The following is a 23,255-nucleotide window of genomic DNA, read 5'->3' on the forward strand; positions in this document are numbered from 1 at the left end:
GGTTTTAATCAGATTATCTTTTACTGAGATAGAAGCAAGTGGTATTGCAGATTTTGTTTAAACAATGATACAGAAATTTAATTGAGCATAAGAAATAAAGATAGAATAAAATTAATCAATTAACAAATTCAAGTTTTAAATACTTCAAACAATAATCTCATTAGATGCAAAGCACTCAATTCTAAAAGAAATGAAATACAAGTCTCTAAAGCAGCATTCAACAGCAGACTTTGTACAGTACATACATAGAACATAACATCACAGTACAGGCCCTTGGGCCCTCGGTGTTGTGCTGACCTGTCATACCGATATGAAGCCCATCTAACCTACACTATTCCATGTACGTCCATATGCTTGTCCAGTTAACAAACCATCAGGTCAAATTTGAGTGTCATCTGTTGTTGTTACAGCTGTCTCCGGCTGTACCCTGCTGTTATTCCACCTCGTTCCGATAAAAATCGGAAGTTTTGAGAGTCTGTCTTGCCAGCCATCGCTCCACTTGTAATATCCGGCTCGCTCCTCACTCCGCATCTGACACTTGTACAGACAAAGGGACTCAGGTACCTTTTAAGATAACTGTGACTTTTAACTGGACATCTGGACTGGAACATCTGATTGATAATAAGCTTACACCCAAGTTTAAAACGAACTCTGCCTCAAGCCCTCTTCAGGGTTTTACTCCAACATTTCAGTCTGGGACTGTCACTAAGGTAGTCTAGTTTTATTTCGTTCTCCCCTTCTCTGGAGCACTGTTCTGTGCATACATTTCCAGTCAAGGTCTTCACAGAGCCGTCCTATTCAAAGTAAAACTGAAACAAGAAAATCTGAGCCATGTTAGTTTTCTTTGTGCTTAAAAAATCCTCCCCATCCACAAATTTCTAAAAGTAAACTTTTGATGTATATTTGCCCACTTTGCTGTGTAAAAGTCAGCCTCTCAATTTTCTAAAAGCAAATCACCGTAGCTACAGTAATACTTGTAAGTTAATTATTAACATCATGCACTCACACAGCCTGTTTATTACTAACTCAAAATTTAAAACCCAAACACAAAATGAAAGTGAAAAATTAAAAAGTATATATGACACTTGGGGAAGGAATGGTACTGCACCTAGTCATTTCCAGCATTTTATATTTATACCAAGCATTTCTGGATCAGGATTATGAGTTTAAAAAATGAGAACCAGCACAAATTGCTTAAAAATTAACTATGTTTGAATAGCTTCATCAGTTGGAGTAACCTGGATGATTGGTAGTGTTGGTGTGGTTGATGTATGTACACGGGCTTTGAAAAGGCAGTTAAGGTTACACCTAATAAACCTACAGGATTAAACGAGTAGGGCTGCATGGATGCAAGATTAGCTAAGGGGCAAACTGTGAACAGCTGGGGTTTTTTTAGTGAAGGAATTAATGTTCTCCAAGGAGCTATAATGAGTTGAAAGAGGTGTGATGTGTATACATTCTTTCTGTCTATGAAGAACGGGGTCCTATATATTCTAATACGTAGCCTCTGATGCATGCTAGTCTGTCACACTGAGAGCCTGAATATCTTGAATTGGCTGTCAGTGGAATTAGTTGCACACTCAGGATTGCTTAGAATTTAAGGGGCAATGCATCTCGTTTAAAATTTAAAACATGTTTGCAAATCAAATGTTCATCATCCAGCTGTTGCATTCTCTAATGCAGCGCTGTTGCCAATCAAAGTCTACTTGTCAACAGTTAGCAGTCTTCTGATATGTAGTATAAATGTTGTTATTATCTTTAAATTGCTTTATTCTTCTTGAGAATTGACCTGATGAGTGCAAGCTAAAAAGCTTCAATAAAATGTGTCTTTTTAAACAATGTTTAAGTTATTACCCTTTAAATAGGGCACGTTGATCATTTCAAATTCTTTGAACAATCTAAAGAAGTAGTTATTCTGAGTATTTACTACTTAAGTTACAGTTTCAAGCCTGTTGCCAAGTTTTATGGTTTTCACTTCTTCCTTAACTGTTCTGGTGTTGTACCTAAATATTTTTTAGTTGTTGTGCCGAGGCTTAACTCTCTAGTTTTTCCTTGACCTCGGTTTGCTTCTTTATCACATTTCAGAATTTTCTCAAATCATTTCACTATCTTGTTGCAGGAATTGTAGCTAACATTTTCAGTCTTTGTAAGAACATAGGAGGTAAGAGGAAGAGTAGGCCAATTGACCCATCAAATTGTTCCACTATTCAGAAAGATTTTGGCTTATCTAATTGTGGTCTTTGTTTAGTTTCACCTTATTTCTTTTAAGAACATATCGGTCCTACATGCTCCGTGATAGTCTCAGTGGAAATGTTATTAAAGAGTCTTCTCCAAGCTACTTGCTTTAGTAGCTCTTTCCTCTCAGCAGTCATAGATTTATTATTTTATAAAGACTAATTCTTTGTCACTTCATCTTCCACACCATACCAAATATGGAATGCTGTAACTTTCATTTCCTGTACAATATCTGGCTTGTTAATGAACACCATGCCAATATAGTCACTGCCTGCTATTGTTTTGGTTCATTGTGTGTAGCCTTATTTGTTTACTGACAATGATTTTAAACTTAATGCATTTTCAAAATTATTATTTTGATGATTTAAATCTCCTGACAAAATAACTTTTGCTTTAATTTTCCCTTTAGAGCAATCTCCAGCTTCTTTGCTGATTTGATAGTTTATAGCATAAATCACACATTAGCTTGGATGTTTGAAATATTAATAAAGAATAATTAGAGTAAAACTGTAATTAGTTATGTAAATTATAATTTAGTCCTTGATCGTTAAATCAGATGGGCTTTTATGACAATTGATCATTCCAGGAAAACATTATTGAGATTCGCTTTCAAGTTAAATTCCATCAGTTTCCACGTTAAGATATGAATCCATATCTTCGGCGCAGTAAGCTAGACCTCTGGATCATTAGCCCACTGACATTTCCCCTACACCTCCATCTACCCCAGCTTTTTTGCTGTATGTTTACAATGTTAAATTCATGCTAATACTGAACTGAAGTAAATATTGGGAGTTGCATTTTTGCAACCCGAAAAGATTGCCGTGAACCTTTTGGTGGAGCTAAGCTACCAAAATCATTACGTACATAAAATGACTGACACAGGCACTGAACCAATGCCAAACTTTCATAATTTAGAAGTTCATTAACAGGGTTTTAGACTACTGGAAGTAGTTGGTGGGGAGTGAAAAATAACAAAAACAAATTCTTACAGGATAAACCAAGAGGAGAACTCTCTTTCAGGAATTCACACAAAAGAAAGTAAATAATCGCCATTAATCTTCTGACATAAAATAGCTACAAGCACTTTAAATAAAGCAGGCATGTATACTTCAACTTTTAGAACCATTAGCCAGAATCTGACTGCCCATAATAAGCAATTTATAAAATAATATATTGCAGGCAGTTTAAACTCCATCATGAAACGCATAGGCAAAGTTTTTTTTAGTATTTCCAAATGTTTTGATAATTAAAAGGTATACTAAACAAATAATGCCTTGAACAATTAATGAGCTAAACATGAATGATTGCAAGAGTCTTTGAAATGCTGCAGTGCTCCAGAACTATTCAAAGCAAAACACTCCAATAGTTTCCCATGGACTGTGTTAGTGCTAATAGATTTTGACATACATACTTATAAATCATGGAAGTTTGGGCCTATGATTCTAAACCAGTCTATGATGAAAGGCTTTGCTGCCTTCTGACTCTTTGAAATTAATTTGGTTAGTTTCAACCTTTAGTAGTAATTTTTAAAGGAAAAAAATTAGTTAGATAGCACCTATCACAGTTGTGTGTTGTTACTATGAACATCATCGGCCGATGTAGTTCTCATGTTGATTTGGTTGAAGTTTTTCATCTTGCACTAATCAGGTAAGTTCTCAAAGAATACCAAACTAAAGGATAAAATACACTAATGCTGGAGGAAAGGAGAGTGCTGAATGGCTGGCAGTTGGTCTCTGATTGATAGAGGCATTGGCCTGAGAAAAGAGCCACAGAATAGCTGCCTCTTATTTTGTCATGGTAAAACAGGCACATCGTATGTAAAAATTTTTTGTCTGCAAAAGATAGGGCCATGTGCGTTAAAAAATTTTTGAAAGTGCTGGCAAAACTCTGAAATGGTTGGGTGGGCCATTTGGGATGGGTAACAAATGCTGGTCTTGTACATGATGTCCATAACCCATGAAAGAGTAAATAATGCTCTTTGTTAATGTTAGAAATGTTACTGAAATTCAGATACTGCTTAGTAGAACACTACAAACAGATTTAAGCAAGTGCAGAATCAATTGAACCTCTAGTTTGAATATTGTGTGGAGGTAGGTAAGAGGCAAGGTTGGTGCGAGGTCAGTTCCCATTTCTGGACAAGCATGAGGACTACAGGAAAGCTGCAAACTCACAAACAGGGCAGGAGTAAAACATATTCGAACCCTGAGAACAACTGGAAAGCCTGTCGGAACCTGGGAGTTCTCCCCCTCATCTATCGTTGAATAAACCTCAGAGTCTGAGAATGACATGGTGAATGCCAGAGCCTCAATGCCTTTACCATCAGAAGAAGGGAGAGAATGAATTTTCACTAAGATGCTCCTGGTGCAAGAAGCAGGTTATGGCCCAGTATACGCTGCTCATATCCAAGGCTGAGTCAGAGGATTTGGACCCTGTGCGAAAACTCCCCAGAACAGCCTACAAGATAAATAGCAGGCCTGTGTCCCTGGACTTAGAGGGAGAGGAATGTAAGTGATTGTAACGAGGTCAGCCAGGTGGGCCTTATTATAGACCTCATTTGGGGCTGCACAGTGGCTCAGTGGTTAGCACTGCAGCCTCACAGCGCTAGTGACCCGGGTTCGATTCCAGCCTTGGGCGACTATCTGTGTGGAGTTTGCACATTCTCCCCATGTCTGCGTGGGTTTCCTCCAGGTGCTCCGGTTTCCTCCCACGGTCCAAAGATGTGCAGATTAGGTGGATCGGCTATGCTAAATTGCCCGTAGTGTTCAGGGTGTGTAGGTTATAGGGGAGTGGGTCTGGGTGGGATGCTCCAAGGGGCGGTGTGGACTTGTTGGGCTAAAGGGCCTGTTTCCACACTGTAGGGAATCTAATCGAATCTAATCTAATCTACACAGTGATGTCAAACATTAGGTTGTTAGCTGTGCCAAATATCCACTGTATTAATATGACAACATAACGATGGACAGCAACAATAATCTAAATGCACAAAAGAAAAGAAAACATAAGAGTGTGTGATGTGTTAGTGGTGCAGCACTTAATAGTAATTTTCAAAGCATCACTGCAAAACAATCAAATTATAAGCTTATAGGAAGTGTTATCACCAAACTTGAACAAAGTATTTGCCTGCACATCTGTTATAGCAGCTGGAGATAAACCTTCTTAAATTTCCACCAGTATGAAGTTTAGACATAGCAACCTCAGACAAGATTTGATTTTAAAAACAGCAGTGGTGCGTGTCTTGTATTTCACAAATACCTAGAAGGTGATCAGAATTGAACCTGTGGAATGTGGAAGAAAGCTATGTAAGAAAATACCCTAATTATCCTTGTCTAATATACAAAAATCCAAACTGATATGTGATTTATGATATGAGCTGTGATGTCAGGAAGAAGAGGAAAATCAATTGCACTGAAGAGAATGTGACATCAGGGGACGTAAGCAATTCAAATAAAAATTGTGAAAATGCATGAAAATTAATATTATTGATGACCTCCCATCCTGATCTTCAAAGCCATCAGCATATTTTCGCCTCTTCCCATTAAAGTTTGGGCTTTTGCTTGGTCATAAGGCAGTCCGTTTAGCTGACATTCTGAACAGAATTACTCAATTGAGACCCTACCATAAGATTGGAATGACTTTTTCAAATTCAAGACTGCCACAGACCCTTGCCACCAGCTTGTTAATATCTGTTCTGATAAAGAGCCATCAGACCCGAAATCTTAACTCTGATTTTTTTTTTCTTCAGTTTAAAGTTTTGGCCAAGATCTGTAGCTTGGGTTATGGATGAGTTTGTGTTGGCTTGCTCGCCGAGCTGGCGTGTTTCCATTCGGATGTTTTGTCACCATGCTGGGTGACATCATCAGTGGAGCCACCGATGAAGCAATGTTATTCTCCTCCGCTCGGAATTTATACTGTCCGGTCCCCATATACAAACCCATACTGATCAAAACTGGAAATGACAGCACTCCCCATGATGGACCGGACAGTATAAGTTCCAAGTGGAGGGGAATAACCTCACTTCATCGGAGTCTCCACTGATGATGTCACCTAGCACGGTGATGAAATGTCTGAACAAAAACAAGTCAGCTCAGCAAGCAAGTCAACAAACTCACCCACAGCCCGAGCTACAGATCTTTGCCAAAACTTTAAACTGAGAATTGCTGCATAAATTTTGTTAAACCTGATTTGGTTATACTCCTATGGTGCGTTTTACCCACTTGTCTAAATTGAATTACCCAACTGCAATATGTACGGATGTAAATTAAGTTATATTTTCTCTTTGCAAATGCTGACTGACCTGCTGTGTCAGGTTTAGGTGCACGAATCTTCAATTATTTCTTACTCTACTACTGAGGTAGCAAGTATTTCAATAAAACTACATTTCTGGTTGTAAACCTGATGCCTTCAACGATCTTGCATACTTGTAAAGAGTTAGCCTTTTGAAAACATAATTTAAGCATCACCAAAATCTCTCAAAATTTACTTGTCAGTTGTGTACTCGAATTCACAATTGTTGTGTAGCAAAGCAGCGTTGATTGTCTGACTTCACCAACTGGATTGCTGAAAATAGACAGTCAGGGTGATCATCATTTAATCCTCCTATCCTTTGCGTTTTGGCCCAGATGAAGTCAGTATGGGTTGAGTAGACGCTTGTGCAGTAAAATACCCCTAGTGCTGCTTTTTGTCTTACTTGGTATTGTGTGGAACGCAATGAGATCAGGGCTTTAAATGCATTTTATTTGAGAGAATTAATGCTGGAGATGAATTCATTTTTGTATAATTTGTAGAATCAACAATTTGTCATATTATTTTTCTTGCAGAAATCATCTAGAAAAGAATCTTCAGTTGTTAATGGATAGAGTGGATGAAATGAGCCAAGATATCATTAAATATAATACTTACATGAGGAATGTAACTAAACAGCAACAACAGAAACAGCAAGTAAGTTGAATCAAAGCTACAACTTCCTATATTGGCAGAGTTCGGAATGAAGAAATACCATCAACATGCTATCACTACAGGCTGTGGTAGACACAGACTTTACAGTTGCCCAATAATTATGTCATGGAGGTTATTCTTAACTGGGGGAAGTGAATCACACCCTTTGGATTTCATGTTTAAAAACCCTTAAAAAGAAAAACATCCTTTTTGTTAGCCTAGTATTTTTCTTTCCTCATTTTCTCTGTTTCATTTTGACACTGAGTGCTCTGTTGGCCTCCTCCTCTTCTCCCTCCGGGAAAGGTCAATTTTCCTTGTGGTGAGTCAGACCTTAAGTATTTGGCAACCATTTGAAAGTTGTCAGTGTTGATGCTGTGAATATAATTGCACCCTTAGATACCCATCTGTAAATTTTGTTCTTCTATAGTAACTTGAGATGAGCATAATGAAAATGTGCCATTAATCTTTTTGTGTAAAACAAGTTGTATATTGTTTGTTTAGAAACACAAACTTTTGTTTACTATCCCCCTAAAACCACTCTACTAAAAGTGTACTGATCAAGAAGCTGAATACTATGGATGCTGGGAATCTGAAATAAAAATAGAGAATACTGGAAATACTGAGGAGGGCGGACAACATCTGTAGAAAACACAGTTGATGTTTTAGGTTGATGACCTTTCATCAGAACTGGGAAAAGTTGGAGGTACAAGCTTTGAAGGAAATGGTGGGTGGGGCAAAGGCAAATTGAAGGCCTATGATTGGAAGGAAAACGAGTAATTGAGTGACAAAAGAGTTAGTTCCCTTGGGCCCTGCAAAACTGTAGCACTACAAGAAGGTAAAAGATTTGCCTACAGTAAGTGTGCTACTGGTTGAAGACAAAAGTAAACCAGGTCAAGCAGCAATTAATTCAATTTAATGTTCTGTTTGTTGCTCATAATTTGGTCTCTTCCGCACTTGGGAGATGACTTGCAAATTGGGTGGCTGCATTATGGAGCACCTCTCGTCGCCAAGCTCAATGACCCACAACTTCTAGTCATCCATTTATTTAGCTCTGTACTCCACCATCTCTGACTTCTTTGTCCTTGGCTTGGCGAATTGTTCCAACGACGCTCAATGTAGTTTTGAGAAACAGAATCTCATCTTTGAATTAGACAATTTATTGCCTTCTAGGCTCAACAATCAGGTCACCAATTTCAGATCGTAAAATTCTATTCCCACCCCCATTTTCTTTGCATATTTCAGTTTACCTTTTTTTAGCTTTCAGACAATATCAGCCGTTAACACATTTCTGGTTCTGTTCCTGTCTCATTACCATCCCTTTGGCCCTGTAAGATTCTGTCTTCTCCCCTATCGCAGACCTAACTTTCATCAGGCTCAAAGTTAAGATTACGAGGCTCAGGTCCACTGGGTTACATGGTAAAATGTACAACGTTGTATTGTAACACAAAGGCGTACTAATTGGTTTAACTGAGTCCTATTGTAGCTGTTGCTCTTCAGATTCGTTTGCTGTTTGAGAAATTAAATGCGTCTGGCTTGTCCTATCAAACATTTTCTTGGTTGACCTGTGGAAAAACTTGAATGGGCGATGTGCAGTTCATAAATATGCAGTTTAGATAATGAAAGGGAGGATCTATTGTTTGAGCTTCTGGCTTACCCTATTATATGGTTAGATGAGCATTCTTAAGAATAAGTTGTTTGGTTTATTTGTAGAGCTGACCATAGTGTAACATCTTACAAGGTATGGTAGTTTGTAACAAGAATACCTGTTGTTAGTAAAGAATAATTTATGCAACTAACCTACAAATATTTTTATGGAAGATGAAGATATTGATTAGGAGGATTCGATTAAGGCCTTATTTTAAGATTAAGACCACCTGAGAGACAGTGTTATCTAAAACAATTAAGTTTTCGGAAAAACTAACATTGAAATTGCTGGAAAAGCTCAGCAGATCTGGCAGTTCTGTGAAGAGAAATCAGAGTTAACTCTTCAGGTCCGGTGACACTTCCTCAGAACTGAAAAAACTTGATTTGGCAGCATAAATTCAACTTATGCTTTCTCTGCAGTACCTACACAGGCGTCAGCTGGAAAATTCCCAACGACAGAGCCGAGGAGAGGCACCATTGCCAGAAGAAGACCTGTCCAAGTTATTCAAACCTCCTCAGCCACCACCAAGGCTTGAAACACTCCTTGTTGCAGGTTAGAGATTTAGAGGCGAGAGTGCAGGAGAAAACTGAAAATTGAATGCTTCCAGGTTGAATGTAGTACAGTTTTGATCGCAAAGCTTTGTATGTTGCCCCAACCTTGCAGGGTTTGACACAAGATCTAGCCATGACACACACATTATCTGTGTTCACCTAGGTTATTAACTGAACTTGTTCTTTCTACTTTTATAAGAGCCCTCTCTGCTGAACCAATGTGATATTTTACCATCAGTTACAGGAATAAGTTTAAGTTAATGCCATTTGGTAGAGATTTTAGATTTGTTTTATTTTGTCATGGACTTGGGCCTGTTAAGATGCCTCCTGCCTGTTTATATTTTCAGTTTTTTTTCCAGGTTTATATTAGTGATTTAGGGCAAAATCATTTTCCAAGATGATATTCTCCGGTTCACAACACTGAAATTCAGCAGAATTTAGTTTTAGTTATAATTTTTCCAATATTTCCTCAAGTACTTCACACTTTTCTCACTCTTCTGTTGGACTTATTCCAACCTTATTATGTTCTGTTCAAATTTTTTTAAAAAGTACTTCTGCGTCAATAGTTTTGTCTCAAACGTCTTTGTGTACCCCTCCTTTATCAGCATTCCAGTTGAAATATAATGTTCGCTGAACCTGAGATTTTCTGTATATACCTGGATAATTACTCAAAACTACATCCAAAATTGATGCCAGTCTTGTTAGTTGGATAATGTTCTCTGAGTACATAAAATCTCTAGAAATTAAAGGGTTACCACCTCCATCTGCCATGCCATAATTAAAATTTGTATTTTGGGTTTTAATAAATAATTTGCTCGTGTGTCTTCTCTTGGCCAGTTCTCATCTTCCTTTGATCACAATCCATGCTGGGTTGTTGGGTCAAAATCCTGGAATTCCCCCTCTAGCAGTATTGTGGGTCTATCTACACAAATGGACTGCAGCGGTTCAAGAAACCTCCTCAAGGGAATCTAGGGAACGGCAGTAAATGCTGGCCCAACCAGTAATGTCCATATTCCATGAGTGAATTTAAAAAAAAACTAACTCAGCATTGATCAAGAGTTTAGCATGATTTCTTTCTCAGCAATATCTTTTAGCAAGTTGTTGCTACTTCACCTGCTATAATATACTAGTTCCTTTGGTTGTTCCTGTAATTTCCCAGTCAATGTTCTGGTTTAACCCATTTCTGTCATTCCTATTATTTTTCACAATTTTTTTTAACCCACTATATGTCAACTGCTGCACCACTGAATATTTCTGGAATGAGTTTTTATAATTTATTTTCTCCCCTCCTTATACTTACCTACTTCTTGTTTTTTATTTGTGCTCCTCTCCACTGCATTGTCACATGGCATTTGTGAGCATATTTCATTTGAGTCATGGGCATGCCCTTCATGTTAACCCCTTCACCCTCTCCCCAGATATGCCCAGATGTGCATGAAAGAATTGAGTTAGACTAGGCGGAAAGTAGCTAATTATACAACGGAAAACCGTTTCAGTTTAAATAATCATTCTGCCCGCTGTAATCAATTTTTAAGAAAAGACATTCTGCAAAAAATTCCCTAAATAACTGTTTAGCTGTAACTCTTGGTTATTTTCACTACTTTTGTATTGCACATGAATATAAAAGAGCTTTTTTCATGATGCAACCATTAGTTGTTTCCCGGAAAATAAAACAAATATTAAAAAATGGCCAAAGCAACCACATAGACGCATTGGCATTTCCCCCTAGACCTGTACAACTACTGCCAAAAGTGCTTCAAAAAATAGAGTGGCTTGGCTACTTTCCACTCTTTGGTACATTTGGAGCCTAAATTGGATCTCTGGGTAGTACCTCTATCAGTGATTATTTGCAAACTTGGAAGGCAAAAAAATTGTTTCAAATATGTCTGTCTTACAAGACCATCCTCGACATGAGTGGATTGGGATTACCGTGCAAGATTTTGGATCCTACTCAACAGAATTACTGCAGTCTAACTGAATAAATCTTTCTTGGGCGAAAACAGTGTTGATTTAAATTGGGTCCTGAGCTGCTAACTTGAGCTGAAATACTGCAGAATCCCTTGAAAACAGCCAGAAGCTTTATTTACCAATCTTTTGGCAATGTCTTTGCTGCCATTCAACAATTAGAAAAGTTAGACCAGCAAAGGTAACTGAACCTGGGAATGAGAGAGAAGTACAAATCCGTTTTCCTTAGTTTATATTCCAGAGTTTCTACACTATGCCACGTACATATCAGATGACTGGAAAATAACAGAACATAGCCTGTTTGGTACAGATTCTTAGACTTTGATATTAATGTTCTTCACAAATACTTCTAGAAATTTTCTGAATGGTCACATTACGAGATGCTGTTCACTTGCTTTGACACTGGTCACTTCAGGTAGATGTGATAGGTGCTGTGATTTTAGAAGGTGTCGTACAGTAATCTGTGATTATAGGATAGCTTCTGTGCATGTATTAAAACATGTATTAAAAATGTATACAAATTAAATATTGACAGCATTACATTAGCTGTGTCTGTGCGGTATGTGATGCTGTGAACTGTTGTGCTTTGAATTCTGTTTTAACCTTTCAGGCTACATTGTAAATTGCTGCTCCCTGACTCATTAATTTTAATGTTCTGTCTTTTTTTCCAACTCTTAACAGGACAAATCAACACCTACTGCCAGCAGATCAAGGAGTTTACGTCACAGAGCATGGGCAAATTATTCATGGCTGAAGCTCTTCAAGGCCACAACAGTTAAAATCTCAATTGGATGTCCTTTCGGTCAATATGGTTTTCAAATCCAATAAAATAGCATTCTTCTGAAAAGAAAAACAGAAGCTGATTGTTCCTATAAATTTTTCTGTTTAGCCCAGCTTGTATGAATTCAATGAAAATAAATATGAATTTGATGACTGTATGTTAGCCTTATATTTTTCTTCTAGCTTAATCACTTTGTCTGACTGTAAGAGCCAACACTTGAGAATATTGTGCTAGTCAATTAAATATTAACATCATCTTACAGGGTTCAGTGGTCTTAAAAGAAAATGCAGTTTGTCTATTATTCTCCCCCTTGCTCTTTTGTTAAATAATGATTCAGTACAGACCAGTTTCAGCCAGAAGCTAAAGACAAATTTAGTTGGAATGAGATTTAAAAAAGAAAATTACTTCCTCTGCCCTTTAGTTGTGCCTTAAACTCCTCACTAAGCCTTGCTGTTACCCAACTGAAAAGATGGCCAGACACCTTGCTGCCCATTCTGCTGTAAAATTGCTTTATGCCTTAATTATTATGGTTTACTAAATTTGTTTATGTGATGTGCAGTTTTTTGGCTGGACTAGCATTTGTTGCCCATCCCTAATTATCCTAAAGAATGTGGTGCTGAGCTACCACTATAAACCATAGCAGCCCTTGGGGTGTAGGGCTGTGCGCTGTGCTGTTAGGAAGGGAAGTCTAACGTTCTTGAGTAGACTTGTAGCTCAGGTTGTGGATGCTGTGGTTGGTTGGCTCGCTGAGCTGTTCGTTAGTTTGCAGACGTTTCATTACCCTGCTGGGTAACATCATCAGTGCAATCTCGGATGAAGCATTGTTATGTTTTCCTCCTTGTTATTTAAACTGTGGGGTCTGTTGGAGCTGATTGTCTCATTTTTAGTTTTTCTTTGCAGTAGTATATATAGTGTCTAATTCTATGTGTTTATAGATTGGCTTCTTGGTAGAGAATTAGACCTCAAGAAATTCCTGTACTTGTCTCTGTTTGGCTTGTCCGAGGATCCTGATGTTATTTCAATTGAACTGGTGGTTCTCCTTGTCTGTGTGTGTGGAGACAAGTGAGTATTGGTCGTGTCTTTTTGTTGTCAGTTGGTGTTCATGTATTCTCATAGTCAGTTTCCTTCCTGTCTGCCCAATGCAATGCCTGTACGCAGTCCTTGTGTGGAATCTTGTATATTACATTGGCTCTGTCCGTAGTGGGTAAGGGGCTTTTGGTTCTTGTTAGGAGTTGGCGTAGGTTTGTGTGCTACTCTGATGCCCAGTGGCAGTAGGAGTCTTGTAGTCAGTTCAGATACATTCTTGACGTACGAGGACGTGACAAGTTCAGTGTAGATTCTAGTGCGGCTAGGATCTATACTCTCAAATTGGCCTAGAAATGGGAAATCTACGGCAAACAACAGCGCTACACGTGAGCAATTTTACTTCCTACGCGAATCCCTCAGCAACCAGGTACTACCACGCAGTGTTAGATACAAACCTCCCATCAACAACCCACATGCACATAGAACAGCATGTTGAAATTACTGGACCTCTGCATCACAGCCCACAATACCCTTAATGGCCAGATCAATGGGGCACCCATGGGGGCACCCATCTCTGGACTAATAGCAGAAGCAGTGATGCAGAGACTTGAAAACATGGGCCTTCTGCAGATCCAACCCACACTGTGGATCCAATATGTGGGTTGACACTTTTGTTATCATCAAACTGACTAAATTAGAAGAAACACACCAACTTTTAAAGCACTCGGAGAGTGCCAATGTTAGAGTCAGAGATAAGTGTGGAGCTGGAGGAACACAGCAGGCCATGCAGCATCAGAGGAGCGAGAAAGCTGACATTTCGGGTTCAGGACCCTTCTCAGAAAACGGGTTTGAAAAAGAGTCCTGACCCAAAACGTCAGCTTTTCTGCCCTTCTGACGCTGCCTGGCCTGCTGTATACTTTCACCTTATAAACAACATTTTCACCGGCATCAAATTCACCAAAGAAGTAAAGAACAAACATCTGTCATTCCTGGATGTGATAGCAGAATGCAGGGCCAGTGGGGGATTTCTGACCAAGGTATATAGAAAGGCCACACACACAGATCCAGTCTTAAATTTCAAGAGTAGTCACCTTAACACCCACAAATGGAGTTGCGTAAAAACACTGTTCAAACAAGCCACAACATGCTGCGGCATTCCAGAACTACACCAATATGAAGAAGAAAGCCTCCACCACGTACTTAGAGACAATGGATTCCCCAACTGCAGGGACTGATGATGCCTCCCACACAAACAACAATGGGAAGATACAGATGCCCCAACACACTTGTCACGTTACTATATATCAAGATCGTATCTGAACTGGCCGCAAGACTTCTACGGCCACTGGGTACCAGAGTAGCACACAAACCTACATCAACTCTATGCCAACTGCTCACCTGAACCAAAGACCCCTTATCCACGATGGACAGAACCAATGGAATATACAAAATTCCATGCAAAGACTGCAACCAACATTACATTGGGCAGAGAGGAAGAAAAGGGTGGTACTTTGTTCTGGTTTTCATTTACTGATTTGCAGCACTCCGTGAGAAAGTCTTTACCTGTGACACAGGGGTAATTTTTTTTAAGTGATCTTCAGAACATTCAACACTTGAACGCACACTGGTGCATGAGGGCTCAGTCCCACTGGTTCACCCATGTGGAGTTGAAACTTTGTTTTAAACCTTTGACCTTGTGTAGATTTGTTTTGATCAACTTGTGGAGACATGTTATGACATCTGGTGCAAGTGGAACTTGAACCTGGGTCTCCTCATGCAAAGGCAGGGACGTAACTCTGCACCATAAGAGTCCCCTTGGCTTTGTGTAAGACTAATATCTCCCTCTCAGCACACTGACCTTGTCTGAATTTAGCTATTCCAATTGACCTATTCAGGCAAGCAATAATGCACCTCCAGCACACATGAGATTTGATCCCTGATGTTTTGTAGATTGGGACAGTAGAAGTGTACCACATGAGCTCCCTTGGCTTTGTATGTTCATCAACAAAGGGAAAAATACAAAATGTGTGTAGTTTGGGACATAATCTGCATGAAGTGGTTTGCTGTGGAGTAATTAGCCCCTTGTTCTTTTTGTAGTTAGAAGAGAACACAATCCTGTCTGTTTGAAGTTTCCTTGACACCTGTAGGCAGTATAGTCCATAAGTCCCACAGAAGTTCTATTTATATCTGCAGTCATTGTCTTTCGACATCCACTTAATTTAGATCTGCAGCCATTTTGGTTGTATCAAATCTATTTTTAAAAAAATTCTAAAATTAAGGGCTAAAAATAGCCACATTATTTTGGGGATAGTAGGAAAAGCAGATGCTGGAAAAACATAAGACTTCCTGCTCCTCTGATGCTGCTTGGCCTGCTGTGTTCATCCAGCTCTACACATTATTTTCGGGTTCCTTTCACTAATCAGTGCAACAGTAAGCTTTTTTCCCCCTCAAGTGCCTATCCGGTTTCCTTTTGCATTGTTTCTAATATCTCCATTTCCTTTACCCTTGTGGGCAGGTTTTCCAGTTCTCTTTACTACTTGCTAAGCTCAAAAAAAGCCTTCCTGCATTCCCTAATCTTTGCCAAAAAGTTTAAATCTTTGTCCTGTGCAGCTTGTGTCATCAGCTTGTGCGTCAGTTCCGTTCCCTTGTTTAAACTTGTCACAGGGTTATCGTCATGGGCAACTTTCCAAATATTGATTGGAAACATTTTAGTTGTAATAGTTTAGATGGAGCAGATTTAGTCCGGTGTGTTCAAAAAAGATTCCTGACACAGTATGTAGATAGACCAACACGAGAAGAGGTCACTTTGGATTTGGTGCTTGGCTATGAACCAGGCCAAGTGTTAGGTCTGTTGGTAGGAGAGCATTTTGGCGATAGTGATCATAACTCTGTTATTTTTACAATAGTCATGGAAAAGGATAGGTGCATACTGCAGGCTAAGGTTTGTAATTGGGGGAAGGGTAATTACAATTCAGTTAGGCAAGAACTGGGTAACAGAAAATGGGAACAGATGCTGTCAGGGAAGAGCACTATTGGAATGTGGAGATTGTTTAAGGAATGCATACTGCGTGTGCTTGATATGTTTCTGCCTAGCAGGCAGGGAAGATGTGGTCTCTTCCTTGGCTCTTGAGAGAGGTTGAACGACTGGTGAAGAGGAAGAAGAATGCTTATATAAGGTTTAGGAAACAGGGAATGGAAAAGGCTCCAGAGGGAGATAAGTTATCCAGGAAGGAGCTGAAGGGCTTAGGAGAGCTATAAGGGGGCATGAGAAAACCCTGGCAGATAGGATTAAGGAAAACTCCAAGGCTTTTTACACATGTGAGACATAAGAGAATGACCAGAGAAAGGGTAGGGCTGATCAAGGATTGTGAAGGGAATTTGTGCACAGAGCCTAAAGACATAGGAGAGGTCCTTAATGAACACTTTTCTTTGGTTTTCACAACTGAGAGAGACCCAGTTGTAGAGGAGGACAGTGTGAAACAGGCTGGTAGGCTAGAGGAGGAAGATGTACTAGGAATTTTGAGGAACTTGAAGATAGGTAAGTCCCCCGGGCCTGATGGGATTTATCCGAGGATTGTATGGGAAGCGAGGGAAGAGATCACAGGGCCTTTGGCAATGATCTTTTCGTCCCCACTGTCCATGGGTATAGTGCTGGAAGATTGGAGAGAGACAAACGTCATCCCCTTGTTCAAAAAAGGGAATAGGGATAACCCCAGAAATTATAGGCCAGTTAGTTTTATGTCATTGTTGAGCAAATTATTGAAAAGGGCTCTAAGAGATAGGATTTATGATCACTTGGAAAAGTACAGTTTGATTTGTGATAGCATGGATTTGTGAGGGGTAGATCATGCCTCACAAACCTTATAAATTCTTTGAAGAGGTGACCAAACACGTGGATGAAGGTAGAACAGTGGATGTGATATACATGGAATTAAGTCAGGCGTTTGATAAGGCTACCCATGGCAGACTCATGCAGAAGGTGAGGAGGCCTGGGACAGGGGGAAATGTGGCAGATTGGATTCAGAATTGGCTGACCCTTAGAAGACAAAGGGTGGTAGTGGACAGAAAATATTCAACATGGTGCTCAGTTACGAATAGTGTACCACAAGGATCTGTTCTGGGTTCTCATCTACTTGTGATATTTGTAAATGATTTGGATGAAGTAGTGGAAGGGTGGAATAGTGAGATCGTGGACAATACGAAAGTATTGTGTACAGTGCAGAGGGCTATTGTAGGTTACAAAGGGATATTGATAGAATGCAGAGCTGGGCTGAGAAGTGGCAGATGGAGTTTAACCCTGAAAAGAGTGAGGTGATTCATTTTGGAAGGACAAACTTGAAAGCAGAATATAGGGTGAATGGAAAGATTCTTGGCAGTGTGGAGGAGCAGAGGGATCTTGGGGTTCAAGTCCATAGTTCCCTGAAAGCTGCCACCTAGATGGATACATTTATTAAGAAGGCGTATGGTGTGTTAGCTTTCATTAATAGAGGGATTGAGTTCAAGAGCTGTGAAGTTATGCTCCAGCTATACAAAAGCCTGGTTTGGCCACATCTGGAGTTTTGTGTCCAGTTCTGGTTGCCTCATTACAGGAAAGATGCAGAAGTGTTGGAAAAGGTGCAGAGGAGATTTACCAGGATGTTGCCTGAAATGGAGTGAAGGTCTTACAAGGAAAGTTTGAGAGAGATAGAACTTTTCTCTTTAGAACGATGAAGGATGAGAGGTGGCTTGATAGAGGTACACAAAGTGAGCAGAGGTATAGATAGAGTGGACAGCCTGAGACTTTTTCCTAGGGTGGAGGTAGCTATTATGAGGGGGCGTGGTTTTAAAGTGAGCGGAGGTAGATATAAGGGAGACGTCAGAGGTAGGTTCTTTACTCGGAGAGTGATGGGGCGTGGAATGCATTGCCGGAGAGGGTAGTGGAGTCGGCCTCATTAGGGGCATTTAAGCAACTATTCGATAGGCATATGGATGATAGCATAAGGTAGGGGTGGAGGTTAGATAGATTAGGGTAAAAGTTCGGTGCAACATTGTGGGCTGAAGGGCCTCTACTGTGCTGTACTGTTTGATGTTCTATGTTCTATTATCTTGTACACCTCTATCAAAATATCCCCGCCCTCCTTTGCTTCAAACTGAAGAATTCCAGCTTTTAAACCTAACCTTGTAGCTGAAATCTCTTATCCACTTACCCTTTCTAATAAATTTCTTCTGTCATAAGCTTGTCTGATTCCTGAAATAGTATATGCCAAGGAGTGGATGCAATACTCTGTGGCCTAACCAGAGCTTCATAAATGCTCAGTGTAACTACCCCTGTTTCTGTACTCGTAGAGTCTAAAATCATATATGTTTTTGCTAGTTACTCTCAATATATCCTACCATTTTCAAAGATAATACAGATAAATCCTCAGGTTTCTTTATTCTTTCATACATTTCAGAACTATGCTATTGGGTTTATAATGGCTCGTCTTTCTCCTTCTTCTGAAGTTCATCATCTCTCACTTCTGAATCGCATTATTAAATCGCATCCTCCTCTTTGTTTGTGCATTCTTCAAACTTATCAAAGACCTGTTTAGAATTTTTAGCTTGAACTCCAGTATTTGGAGACAGGATGGTGTGATGATAATGTCACTGGACCAGTAAGCGAAGGGAACCAAATGCGCTGGGGATGGTGGTTCAAACCCCACAGTAGCTGGTGAAATCTAAAATCAATTAATAACATCTGGAATTGAAAGCTCATCTTGGTAATGGACTTATTGTTGATTAATGTCAACATCCATCTGATTCACTAATTTCCTTTTAGGAAGAAAATCTGCCATCCTTCGTAGTCTTGCCTACATTTAGCTCCAGATCCATAGTGATGTGGTTGAGTCTTAACTGCTTTCTGAAATGGCCCAGCAAGCCACTCAGTTCAAAGGCAATTAGAGATGAACAACAAATACTGACTTTGCTTTTGACAATCATGTCCTTTTGAAAGAATAAGGGATAAAATTCTAAATAATCAGTGATCATGACATTTGCCCTTGAGGAATGCCAGTGTCTTACTATTCTCCAGTCTGAAAAATAAGCACTTAGCTCAACTTGCTGTTTACTTGCAGGTTAATTTGTCTATTCTAGCTGATGGTAACCTTTTGTTCAATGAGCCTCAACTTTGTTAAATAGCATTTTATGTGGTGCTTCAAAATCCATTTAGACAATGCATCTATTGCATTTTATTTATCAACTCTCTCTGTTACTTCATATAAACATTCAATTAGATTAATTAGTCAAAAACAACTGTATTTTAGAAAAACAGACTGGCTCCTCTTAATTTACTTAGAAAATGGCTCTTGCAAACTTTTATTTTCCACCAGTTATGGTTTCTAATTTTATAATCACATCTGGCAGCCTTCCTGAGAAATTTGTAAGATTATAGCAAGACTTATACATTTGATGCTCCTGCTTCTCTTTACCGACTGAAACAGGTAGATTACCCACCCTTGAGCATAGCCAGCATTTCCGAAACGTCCTGTTGATCAATTTGCATCCTATCCATTAGTTGTATTGTGTCTTCTACTATAAATATTTAGCATTCTCCTTGTTAGTAAACCAGGAAACAAAGTAGCTATTGGCCCAGGCCTTCAACCTGGTGTCAAGGCCGAGTGCCCGTGAGGATTTCTGCAACCTGATCATTTTGTGACTTTTTTTTCAATCATGCTTTCAATCCCAGCTGACTTAGTGAATGGTCAGTGCAGCGATTTTCAAAGAATTTCATCTGATGTAGATAGAGACAGAGTTGGGGAAAGTCCCTACTTTTCACAACTGAAGCCAGAGTACTGGGCGAAGTTCTTAAAGGAGGAAGTCTGTCTGTCGGCCAGCGTGACAGGTGAGTGAATAGGTGGTCAAGTCAGTTGAGATAGTAGAGTGCTTAGGTCATCTTGGAGGCTTGAATGGGGAGGTCTCTTGTATTCTTTGGTTAATACTGGGTAGTTACTGAATCAGATCAGGAGCCACATTTTTGCTGCCCATTTTGGGACTGTAGATTTGAAACATTTTTGTCTGTGGAGATCTCACAATGGAGTGGAGGTAGGAGGAAGCAGATGCTATTTGGAATCAGGCACACATCCCCCAAGAAATAGTTTGGAAACAGCCAAAAGGGTCTTAAAAAGTAGTACAGCCTAAAACAGCCTTCATCACTCACCTGCTTCTCATGCCTCATCCATGCCATCTCCACCTACTTGTGCCCGAGGCCTCTGTAGCTTTCACTACCAACCTATGCCCATTACCTTCTCCTCTTGACACCCCTTTATGCCAACCTATCTTCTTATAATCACTACCAACGCTCCTTATATTCTCTGTCCTTGGTTACCCCAGAGAAGGTGGTGGTGAGCTGGTTTCTGAAGCTGCTGCAGTTCACATGCCGTAGGCAGACCCACAAGGGAATTCTAGGATGTTGACCCAGAGAAGCCAGGAATGACGTCATATTTCCAAATCAGGATGGTGGATGGATTTGAGTGGAACTTGATGGTGATGTTCCCACGTATCTGCTGTCATTGACCCCCTAGATGGTAGTGGTCAGGTATTTGAAAGATACTGTCTAAGGACCATTAGTGAGCTCCACGGTGCACTTTGTAGATATTCACACTGCAGCTACTAAATGTCAGTGGTGGAGGAAGTGGATATGGGCTACTTTCTCTTGATGTCAAGCCTCTTGAGTGTTGAAGCTTCACTCATCCATGCCACCTCATGCCCTCCGCCTACTTGTGCCCAAGGCTTCCCATACTTTCACTACCAACCTATGCCTGTTACCTTCTCTTGACACCCCTTTATGCCAACCTATCTTCTTATCGTCACTACCATGGCTCCTTATATTCTCTGTCCCCGGTTACCCCAGAGAAGGTGGTGGTGAGTCATAAATCATAAATCTGACTTGTGCTTTGTGGGTGGTGGGCAGGCTTTGGGGAGTTACATACTGCAGAATTCCTGGCCACTTTATATTATGACTAGTCTAGTTGATTTTCTGGTCTGGATGTTGCTAGTGCAGGATTCACTGAGGTTAACACCATTGAATGTCAAGGGGCAGTGGTTAGATTGTCTCTTTTTGAAGATGATCATTGCCTGGTTTTTGTGCGGTGTGAATGTTGCTTGCCACTTTTGAGCCCAAACCTGGATATTATCGAGGTTTTGCTGTACATATAATAAATACTGCTTTGAAGTCAAAGTCTGAAGATAGTTCCTGACTGTCTGCTCCTCAACCAGTCTCCTAGTGTAACATCACACCATACTGTAAAGAATGACAGCCCCGACTGTGAAATTTTTTCTAGTAGGTGAATTCTCCCAGTTCCATTCTCATTCTTGTGAGCCATTTTTTCAGGTTATAAGGAATTTGAGTAACAGCAGCGGATCCTGAGCTTTTCTGATTTTCTAAAGTGCTTCATGTTAAAGACATATTGAAAGTAGTTTCTACTCTATGTGCTGCCTTTTTGAGAGACTTGCATATTGCATCTGTACATTTGTGAACCATAAACTGAAGAATAAAAGTAGACTTCACACTGTTTAGAGGCAATCATCATTCCCATGATAATACTCAGATGGTACGACTAAAGATTGAAGTGCTGCTTTCTGATAATGTATTCTCTTTCTTTCACCAAATTTTTCTGGTGCAAGTTTTTTTTTGACATCCAACGCCCATTTAAAATACCTTTTCATCTCTCACTGAAGTGCAAGTCTTTCGCAGTATCTTGAATCCACTGTTTAATTGGCCTTATGTAAAACAAAGCTTCTTCAGTCTTTAATCTTATCAGAGGATCTTAATTTTGGTTTACAATAATTAATGCAAGACTTCTTTATACCTATGGCTAGCATAGACTGAAGATATTGTGTTGAAAAATTACCCCCCCCCGGCCAGTTCTGTATTTAAGTACCTTCTACTGTTGTAGTTTCTCTGTTAATATGTTTTAATTTACTTTAAGAATTACAGAAATTATTTATCTACTTTTTTTGTAAAATAAATAAAGTTGGCTGTGTTAAATTCAACAAATGCACAAGCTTAATAATTATTTCATCATTATAGAAGTTTTAACGCAACCCAAGTCCAGAAGACTAGAATCAATAAATTGTACTGCTGGAATTTGCTCACTTCAGGTGGTCATTGTATGAAAATCTCCCATGCACCATTATGGTTTTCTGAAATCCTGACCACTCCTTCATGTTAGTCTAAATGGGTGATGTTTCTGTTATATGGTCATCAGAAAGGTATTTCTGCTTAACCTTTTGTATCCTGTGTTCCAAAGCTCAGGAGACCTCAAGTTCTAATAAAATCTTTTGGTTTTTATCTAATAAAATCATGTGATTTTAGTAGTTTAACATAAGTTACGTTTTGTTCCTGACTTATTGTCTCAACAATGATTTGGAACCACAAAAGATGCCATAAGTCGCCTCATACCAACTGTTTATATGCCATGCTCCCATTAACAAATTTACCACAAAAAATGTTACCCCTCAACTAAGTAACTTGATGACAGTTAAATAAAAACAGGTATCTGGTGCAATAAAAACTGACATATTTTCATTTCGATTAGAGTTGAAACAACAATAATCACTGCAATAAATTCCTAAAACAATTACATTAATAAAAGCATGGATTATTTCTTGTCACGTTATATCTGTCTCAAAAACACCTAGTTCATATTCAGTGATGTTTATCATCCTTTTACCCTTAAACCTACATGTCTTTGTCTTTATCATCTTTATGGCTAACAATAAAAACACTTAGAAAGTAAAATTGCACACATTTCATTAACATTATAAACTGATGGCGAATATTAGCCATTGCTTCTGAGAGATCCCCTCATGACAAACTGTTTCATCTTTGATCTAGTGAATTTAGATGGCACTGACTCTGAACTTTTCAGAGGCTCAGTTGTTGGAATTGTTGTGTTGCTGAGCAATGCAGTCCAAGGTGTTATTCCCAGCGTGCTGAACTCATCGATCTCAGGGACTGCTGTTAGCTTCTGACCATTGGTCTTTTGGTCTGTCAAGTGAGGACTGGATCAGATTTGTCTTGATGATCTCCATAGTCAAGTAGGTTGCTGAAGCTCACTGATCAGGCTAACACATTAGGAATGACTAGTTGGGGACAGTG

General features: G+C 39.4%; 1 protein-coding gene across 1 annotated transcript in view; it reads left to right on the plus strand.

Annotated features, from left to right (window-relative positions):
- The window catches only part of eif3hb (eukaryotic translation initiation factor 3, subunit H, b), a 50,944-nt gene extending 38,675 nt beyond the window's left edge, over positions 1-12,269 (plus strand). Inside the window, exons 4-6 of the mRNA XM_048528410.2 lie at positions 7,053-7,173; positions 9,235-9,367; positions 12,013-12,269. Of these exons, the coding sequence (XP_048384367.1) occupies positions 7,053-7,173; positions 9,235-9,367; positions 12,013-12,110 (352 nt within the window). The 3' untranslated portion in view covers positions 12,111-12,269. The remainder of the gene's footprint in view (positions 1-7,052; positions 7,174-9,234; positions 9,368-12,012) is intronic.
- The last annotated feature ends 10,986 nt before the right edge of the window (positions 12,270-23,255 follow it).

This window comes from Stegostoma tigrinum, chromosome 5, assembly GCF_030684315.1.
Source record: "Stegostoma tigrinum isolate sSteTig4 chromosome 5, sSteTig4.hap1, whole genome shotgun sequence".
In the NCBI taxonomy this organism is placed as follows: domain Eukaryota; kingdom Metazoa; phylum Chordata; class Chondrichthyes; order Orectolobiformes; family Stegostomatidae; genus Stegostoma; species Stegostoma tigrinum.